Source organism: Medicago truncatula, chromosome 4, assembly GCF_003473485.1.
Source record: "Medicago truncatula cultivar Jemalong A17 chromosome 4, MtrunA17r5.0-ANR, whole genome shotgun sequence".
NCBI lineage: Eukaryota > Viridiplantae > Streptophyta > Magnoliopsida > Fabales > Fabaceae > Medicago > Medicago truncatula.
In genome coordinates, this window is record NC_053045.1 from 14,610,812 (window position 1) to 14,619,965 (window position 9,154).

The 9,154-nt window shown below is 33.7% G+C and overlaps 2 protein-coding genes across 2 annotated transcripts; both read right to left on the reverse strand.

The window, feature by feature from the left end:
• Positions 1–435: 435 nt before the first annotated feature.
• On the reverse strand, positions 436–1,032 carry LOC25491952 (photosystem II 5 kDa protein, chloroplastic). Its single transcript, XM_013600000.3, has one exon. The coding sequence runs from the start codon at positions 957–959 to the stop codon at positions 633–635; it is 327 nt and encodes a 108-aa protein (XP_013455454.1). The 5' UTR covers positions 960–1,032; the 3' UTR covers positions 436–632.
• A 584-nt stretch (positions 1,033–1,616) lies between these two features.
• LOC25491953 (tRNA-dihydrouridine(20/20a) synthase) lies at positions 1,617–7,704 on the reverse strand. The gene is made up of 13 exons (XM_039833457.1): positions 7,589–7,704; positions 7,257–7,494; positions 6,058–6,184; positions 5,622–5,749; positions 5,465–5,534; positions 5,254–5,356; positions 4,013–4,130; positions 3,796–3,877; positions 3,578–3,639; positions 3,251–3,323; positions 3,061–3,141; positions 2,384–2,464; positions 1,617–1,979 (listed from the first exon to the last, which is right to left on the reverse strand). Exons 2-13 carry the CDS (start codon positions 7,463–7,465, stop codon positions 1,815–1,817), a joined length of 1,299 nt encoding a protein of 432 aa, XP_039689391.1. The 5' UTR covers positions 7,466–7,494; positions 7,589–7,704; the 3' UTR covers positions 1,617–1,814.
• Between the last annotated feature and the right edge of the window lie 1,450 nt (positions 7,705–9,154).

Genomic DNA, 9,154 nt, shown 5'->3' on the forward strand with positions numbered 1-9,154 from the left:
GGAACGGAGGGAGTATGAACTATCTAAGTTGAAATTTTTTCCCTTAATTTACTTATCGGAAATGTTAACGAGTGCCCCTAGCCTAGGACACTCTTTAAGAACCATTAATAGTAACTTTCTATGAAAAACTGTGTAATCAATGTATAGGAATTTGTAATATTTGACTTTTTTAAAGAATATTTTCTAAATTTAGGATCCTTAAAGAGTGTTGGGGGCACTCGTTAACAAGACCATTTACTTATTTATCAAATATTCACTTTGACGGTGTAAAAACAAATTTAATATTACCTCCTCTCTCAATTGCAACTCCAAAATATATTTTGTTTCACAACGAGATTGAGACGGTTCACCGTGATTTTGGTAAAATCTACATTTTGAAGTTGCTCTGATTTTGGTAAAATCTACACTTTGGAGTTGCTATATGATTTTGTCAAATTTGCCGTCAATCCAAACATAGAATAACCAAAAAATTGGTTGTACATCAAACAAACAATAACATAGACAAGGCAAATTGATAGTTTCATGAACAACTTAGTACAGAGAGTAAGAAAGGATCAAAATATGAAACCAAAACATTACATCCCCATTGTTGTTTTCATTACAATAGAATTAAAAACAAGACTAAAACACTCTTAGTAGCGACAAATTCTAGCTGTTGGCATGGTAACACAAACAGGAGCATAGGCTTTCTTAGCTTCAGGGGAACCACGTTTTGGCTCATCAGCAGCCAAAGCCATTCCAGCAACAGAACAAACAGCTGCTGCAGCAGCAGCAAACATGATGTTCCTCCTTCCATTGGTCTCTTCTTTTTCATTGTCATAATTCACCTTCATTTTTCCTCCTTCAACTGCTTTGGCAGCATTGGCCACCACCAGTTTCCTCTGAGTTGCCACCGGAGACCGGTTCGCGATGGCTGAGCTGCCGCCGAAGAATGCTGCTGTCATGGTGATTGATGCCATTGCTGCTGTGTAATGTTGTGATCTTGATTGAATTATGAAAACTAGTTCTTATGTTTGCAGGTAGTAGTTTAGTTGGATAAAAAGAATGTATGGTATGTAATGTAAATCACAAATGAGGAATTGGTAGGGTCATCCACTATCTTATCTTGTAGAAGAAATTACCAATAAATTATTGCCACGTTGGATTGTTGATCCTCTTGAACTAGTGGCCCTGAGATGTGGAATGCCCTTTATGAATTGAGAGTTAGGAGGATCAGACAATGAGAATTTAATAAATTTCCAGCTTTCCCTAAATAAAATAAAGGTTTAATTTAATTTTGGTCTCCAAATTTTTCAGTTGCACAAGGAATATTCCCTCATTTTGAAATTCAATTTTTGGTCCCTCATTTTTGGACTCAATAGTGGTGGTGTGATATATTTTTTTATTGACGTTGCATAAAACCTATTGATTTGGAGTTCGGGTGGATTAAAAATCTAAGTGAAGGACCAAAAATTAGTTTTTAAAAAGAGGCTAATTTCATGCGCTTGTGAAAATAGAGTGATCAAAATTGCAATTAAGTCAAACAAAAAATATCTTGCTTTTCTTTCCCTTTGTCCTTTTCCTTAACAGTAATATTCCACAGTTCAAAACAACTGCTAAGCAAAGACTACATAGAATTGCAATCCAATCCACTGTGTTTTGCTTTAGCTTCTACATTGAATTGAATTGAATAGATTACATTTCAAAGTCAATAGCTTACAAAATATAACTAATGGTTTTTTGTTGTATGAATGTGAGCTGTTATGCGAGTTCTATCACTTCAATTCACACAAAAAATGGTAATGACGAAAACTTGGTTTCTCAGAGTGCGGAACCTACGCGCATATAACAACCTCTTCTCTTGTTTCGTATCGCGGAGGCAGTAAACTGTCTATATTAGCAAAAAGATCTGTGCGGCCAAGAGGTGGTTCCGAAACAGGTGAATCCAACACCGAGTCAGGAATTGCGTCAATGGTTTCTTCGAAAAATGACTTTATCGTCTACAAAGTTCAAAAGTTCAGTTAGCATTTGAATCAATTTACAGAATAACATAACTTTTAAAATGACATGACAGTTGACAATAATCAAATTATGCAACACAAAAACCTGACCTAGCTACTGCAACATTGTAAATAATTATTAATTAAGTCTTAAACCATGCACTCATGGATAAATTAAGATGAAGAATTACTTAAGGTCATATTATATAACCACTTCTCCCATAACTATGTTAAAATACTGATAATTCATGTAAGATTTAATGATCTACATCTATTCCTTTCACTATCATGTAAAAATAGTTCTATGACTTTATAGGATTCCTTTAAGGATAAGAAATAGACTGAAGTAAAAAAAAAAATAGTTCTAAGCACTCAACTAATTATATTTCACTTAGTAACTATACCGTGCAATTTCGAAAAGCAGCATCCGCATTGCGCTTCCACTGTCCATTCCCAGGCGCCGAATGGAAAAGATTGAGTAAAGGCTGCAGTGATAACAGACAATGGTCATATAATAGCAGCTAATTGGAGGTAGAAATTTGAATATTTTCACTAATAGGTATATAACATGCTTCATGCAAATGGAAGGGGTGAGGAGGGAAAAAAACCTCTCCAACATTTAAAAATAAAATAGTTTTAAATATGTTTTTAATCCCTATAAATTTTTTGACCATTTGTAGTCCCTTCCTTTTTATAAAAAGGAGTGCTTTTAGCAACTTTAAATGTTAGGGACTAAAAGCATCCATTTTTGTAAAAGGTAGAGACTAAAAATTAATATAGAAAATTTAGGTTTCCGCTAAAGTTGAATATTATATAAGGGATAACAACATATTTAGTCCAATAAAATATGAACACTTCATAGAGTACAGCCATTTTTTATTTTTGAAAGAGAGTACAAGCATTAAACTGCATGAAATAAAAAAATGTGTGCATGCGCATACTGTAAAACTACATGAAGTTACATCTATATATAAAAGAATATGGCCTTATCGAATACCAGCTATTCTACACAACCCAAGCACTACAGAAATTTCCAGAGAATAAAAAGACTAAATTGCAAAATCAATTTAAGGCTACCCACCTTCACAATGTCTCGCACAGTCGGTCTATGTCCATATTTTCCCAACTCCGAGTCCCCATAGACTATATATTTTTCAAGAACCTAAAGCAAATAAGAAAATAAATTATTAAAACAAAAAATGGTAAACTCTGAGTAATGTGAAAGAATCGATGCAATTTAATCAATAGAAAGCCAAGCAGTGTAAATGAACCTGACGACGTGTAAGACCACAGCTTGGTGCACCATAAATTGCAGTATCAACATGTCCCAATATATGCCAAGGGCTGTAGAGATTATCAACAATGGTTATTCAAACAACCACATAGCAATTTTGAACAAACAATATTAAGAGGGGTCAATCAACAAAGCATTGTTATTATAGATATGAAACAACTTCCATTCCCTTAAAACCTTAAGCTTTGGTGATGATTTTTTTCCATTTTATTGAAAAGTATAATCATGGTTCCTGAAATAAAGCAACTTTTTTGTTTGAAAAATCATATGGTCAAAAGGGGGGGATATTTTATTTGACACTTACTTATAAAACGCTGCACGTCCAATCATAACACCATGAGCCCCAGCATCTCGTGCTGCATTGACCTACAATCGAAGTCCCCGTGAAAACAGGCCAAGATAGAATCGTCAAAACAATATGTAGTAGTTATAAGATAACAAATCTAGTGCTGGAAAAATCCAAATATTTCTACAAATATCAGGTTTCAATACACAACAATTATTACAATGACAATAGCTCACCTCATCAACACTGGTAATACCTCCATTTATTGTAAACGTTAAATCTGGAAAGTCGCGTAAAAGGCCGTAAAAGTACTCATATCTGCATTAAAAGAATGTGTAATATCATCTACAATTCGACTCAAACACATGCTTGTATGTCTCTACATGTACATGGTTATGTATGAATGTACATATATGTGAATGACTACAAAAACCAAATTTTACTTCAACATACTTTAGCGGAGGAATACTTCTATTTTCAGCTGGGCTGATGCCATTGAGAAGTGCCTTCCTTGAATGGATTATGAAATGCTTAGTGGGTGATAAAGAAGAAACCGTGGATATGAATTCACCTGGAAAATAGCAGAAAATTCACTATAAAATCCCAAAAACCATGATCCAAATATTATTATTATTATAGAAGAAACTATAACCTAAGATCTAAATCACATCATTGGAAATGTATTAAGCTGCAGGATAAAAGCATCATAGTGTCTATGTTGCAGATGTAATAGAACCCAAATACTAAATCCCATGTAACATGGGATAGAAAAGAAAATTTGTTAAACTGACCAATTTCGATTTGTAACAATAGTAGATAGTGGCTGGGTTGAATAAAAATTAAAATGCCTAATTTATATGAAGCAATATGACTCTTGGCCATGTTATACCACAAAGGGTGGTCCTAAAAACTCTACCAAAATTATTTTATCTTGGATTCTGATATCTCTATATTATGATCTATAATCCATAATATATTCAATGAATAATGGTTCAAAACCAAAAACAAAACTCTGCCCCTAATGCTACTATAGCGATCCTGATTTCCTAAACAAAGATTACTAGCTCCTATCAGCATGTTACAATTAGACTCCCACGCCAACAACAACAACAACCAAGCCATATCCCACTAAGTGGGGTTGGCTACATGGATCAAATTATCCCATAATGTTCTATCATAAACCATATTTCCGTCCAACTTATTACTCTCAAAATCTTTCTTCATAGTTTCTCTTATAGTTTTTCTAGGTTTTCCTCTGCCTCTAGTGATCTGACAATCCTCCATGTGATCTAGTCTCCTTGCTACAAAATCTAAAGGTCTTCTCTCTACATACCCAAACCACCTAAGCCCCTCCATCTTTTCCCACACCAATTAGGTATTAAAGAAAACAGAAACCAAGGGATTTTGTGATAATAATCTCAGCATGCACCTAATAAATTGAATAACCTTTTTGAGTGCAATCCAAAAGCAAGCCATCATTTAAGTACAGCTTAGTTGTAAAATCTTTTAAAACATAGCAGATGCAAACATATATATATATATATATATATATATATATATCATTATATGGTGTATTGTAATATCATTTCTGCATAAATTATTTATAAAATGGGAGGATGAAACATTATAATTGAATCCAAACTTGACAGCCTTTCAACATGGACAGACAGAGAATGTATGAAGAAGGTCCTTACAAAGTTCATCGTAAGAATCACGATCGTCCACACCAATTCGACATTTGACACTGACAGGTACATTTGTATTTGCGGCAATTGCTGACATTGCCTCCGCAACAAACTTTCCTTGTATACATTAGATTTCTCTATCAATGCAAGTTGACGGTGAAAAAGTATATATTCAATTCAATTGCATGTTGTCATATTGAATTAGCGACAATTTTCTAACCTTCGGATCAAGCATAAGACTTACGCCAAAGGACCCATGTCCAGCTACTCTTGGACTTGGGCATCCACAGCTGATATGTTTATTAAAAATACACTGTTAGAGACATATAATTGAAAAATGAAACTTTAAGATTTAACGTGATATGGTATATACGAACTTTAAATTGATCTCATCATAGCAATAAGCATTTGCGAGTTCAGTTGCTTTTGCTAAACTTTCAATATTACTCCCTCCAATTTGAAGCACGATGGGATGTTGCTCCGGAGAATATGCCAAGAATCTGTCCTGAGCAGAATACACAAAATGAAAAAATAAATGGTTTCGCAATACAATTTATCCCACATTTGATGGTTGAATAGCATTCCATCAGTTTCTGCTATAGTTCACAGTGACACACATATGCCCACTGCTATGATATAAACAAATTTCTAAACATAAATGTTGAAGAAAAAAAAGTCCTATACAGATATATTTTACCACAAAAAATCATGATTGTAGTCATTCACATCAGAAAACCCTTTTAGTTCCTTTTCCCCCCTTCATTTTCATTCTTTCATTTTTGTTAACAAGCTAACTTACACATTTAAACTTACCAGATTATCCTTTTGATGAACAATTGTTTCTGCTGCAAGCATCTCGGTATACAGCCAAGCATGCTTTGAAATGAGGCGTGCTAGAGTCCTATAATGATTGTCTGTCCAGTCCATCATTGGAGCAACACTGAAATTCAACCAACACAACAGAAAAGAAGACCAAAATATGCTAACAAAATCAGTTCAGTTATCTTTGAAGTCGTAGGGTGCTAATAAGAGGAGTGAACCACCAATGTAATCTCTAAAGTCGTAGGGCGCTTGCAAATTGGTCATTGAAATTATTGAAATTTCAAAATGACCATTGAATATAAAAATTGACAATGATACTTGTTCCTAACATATAATTTCATAGCCCAAATTAACTAATTCAAAACAACTAATATGATAAATTATTTCAATTTTAGGAGTTTGAAAATAGTAATAACATGAAAGACAAATTTGACAACATCTTGCAATTTCAAGAACTAAATTGTGATGTATAAGAGACCCTCCCAAAAAAGAAACAATCGTTTTGATACTTGAATGTGTCCAAGTTGTTGCTGATTTGTTGAAGTCTCTGAATTTATCAAAGATACAAAAACATCCTTGAATGTGTCTTTCATTAGTAAGTTTGGTTCTCAAATGTATCTTCTGTTGGTTAGTTTAGTACTCAAACTTGTCTTTTCTTACTCGGTTTAATCCATAAAATTATTAAACACATATACTTAGGGATGTTTTATCGTAATACACTGTAAGTGTAAAATTGTGTTACGCCGACATCAAATGAGAACCCAAAATATTGCAAGCTTGTATTGTAACCGTGTATATTAAAATAGAGTTTGGTATGCATTGTCAATGTAAAGTTATTTTACACATGCATTCAATGATGTGCTGCAACGTCAATTAACTCCAAATTACTCATTCTTATTGCCTCATAAGCCTATATTGTCCGTGGAAAATAGTTTTACATCGACATCCAATAAGAACCCACCATATTGCCACGTAAGTCTATATTGTAACCCTATTTTAAAGAGTAACTGCAAATTACGCTGTTCTTATTGAACGTCGGTGTAAAACTAATTTCCACTAACAACGTGTGTTCTACTTTATCTATTGTAATTTTGATGCATTCCAAGACTACAATGACCCCGTCCCACACATTTAACGACCAAAATTACTTTCGTTAAAAAAAGGAAAAAAGTTGCAGAGATAGTACTGACCTAAACCAAGGAGGAAGATATTGTTTACCAAGCACCCCATGTTTATGATATGATTGTTGTTTCACAGAAAACACTCTTGAACTGCATAAATTTCTCCGGCTTCTTCGAGAAAAACTCACCGGTAATCTACGACTACAACTATTTCTTGTGATGAAATTTGAACTTAAAGGAGAAAATGAAACTGAAATTGAATACCCTGAAAACTTCATTTTTCATCCCTTTTAACAAAGCTTCATGGGTTGGTTCTTCTGTAACCTACAAAAATTTGATGGAAATTTGTAGAATAGAAGAAAAGGGTTTACTTGAAGGATGGAAACTTAGTCCGGCGCCGGATTCGGGTTGAGAAGGAGAAATAGCTTATCCCGTGAATTCACAGTTCGCCGATTGTATTACCTGTTTGCTTGTGTTGTAGAGATTAAGTATTTATAGAGATTATATTATAGTAGTGGGAATTGTTTGAATAGGTTCATGTGACGCGTTACATTTAGAGATGTGGGGCATGTATATTGGTATGAATATGGCTCGGAGACAGGGGATCATACTTGCAAGTGGAAAGTGACTCATCACTTTTAGTTGACATGGTAACATGGAAATGTTCCTACCTTGATTTGTCGCATTCGGGAGCTAAAAAACATGAGTTGGCATGTTCATATGTCATATCAACCATACATGGTGTGAAGGAAACAAATCAGTAGACTGGCTAGCTAATTTTAGTCTATCTTTGAACACCTTTGATTTATATATGATTGAGACTCCTCCTAAAGAGCTTCAACGTCTCCTTTTTTATGACATTTTTGGCGCTTGCATGCCTCGAAATATTCAACTAATCGCTTAGTTTTCTTTTTCTTGAGCTCTGCCCTCTTTTTTGTAAAAAAAAAAAAAGGGATTATATGATAGTAAGTATATTAAAGAAATGATAATGATATTATCAACAAAGTGTTTTAAACATTAGGAACTATTTTGAATAATGTTTTGCACAATCAAAAATTGTTTTGGATTTTCGATACAATTTTTTTAATTGTTTTATTATGTGTATATATGTGCTTGTGTGTGATCATTCATCATTGGGTGTATTTTCATGGGTTTCCGTGTTATAAGGGTAATTTAGTCATTTTGGACTTATGGGTATTTTGGTCATTTTGAGTGTAAGAGTAAATTAGTAACTTTTGGTGAGAATTACTTTTAGTGGTTAGTGAGAACCGTTATTTTGCTAAGTTATTATCGTAGTGATTGGTTATTAGAAACTTTAACGTTAAGTGATCGTTGTAGTGTTTTACCGTTAGAATGTAGAAACATTTTAGAATCGAATTGGAGTGGGTTAAGTCCACTAAGCTTTAGGGTTAGGCCCATTAATGGGACATCCTATATAAACCTTGTCTTAGAGGAAATTTCCTTACACTTTCATTTACAAGATATTTTGAGAGAGTTAGAGAGAGAGAAAGTGGGAGCAAAGAGGAAAAGGATTAGAGAGAAGAGGAACTTGAAGATTCAAGGATTGGGAGAGAGCTAGGGGCTAAATTGAAGCTTGAGCTAGGGAATTAATCTAACTAAGGTAAGGGGGTTAGAATTCATCATAATCATTTATTGCCATTTTTCAATTATTGTATGAATAAGTGCTTAATTGAGTAATTGATTAATTGTTCATAATTGTTAGAATTCGTGCTCCAATTATGATGATATGTTTGAATGCATGAAGTTGTTGGTAATTGAATTGTTGTTGGTGAGATTTCATGTTCAAAGTATGAGAAAATGGTATATGTTGAAATATGCTCAATTAGTTGAATTATGCTATGTTGTTGTTGAATTGTGATAAGATTCATGATCAATTGATGTTGTTGTTGCTAATTGATGTTGTTGATGATAATTCATGGCTTGGATATGCATGATTCATGATTGGT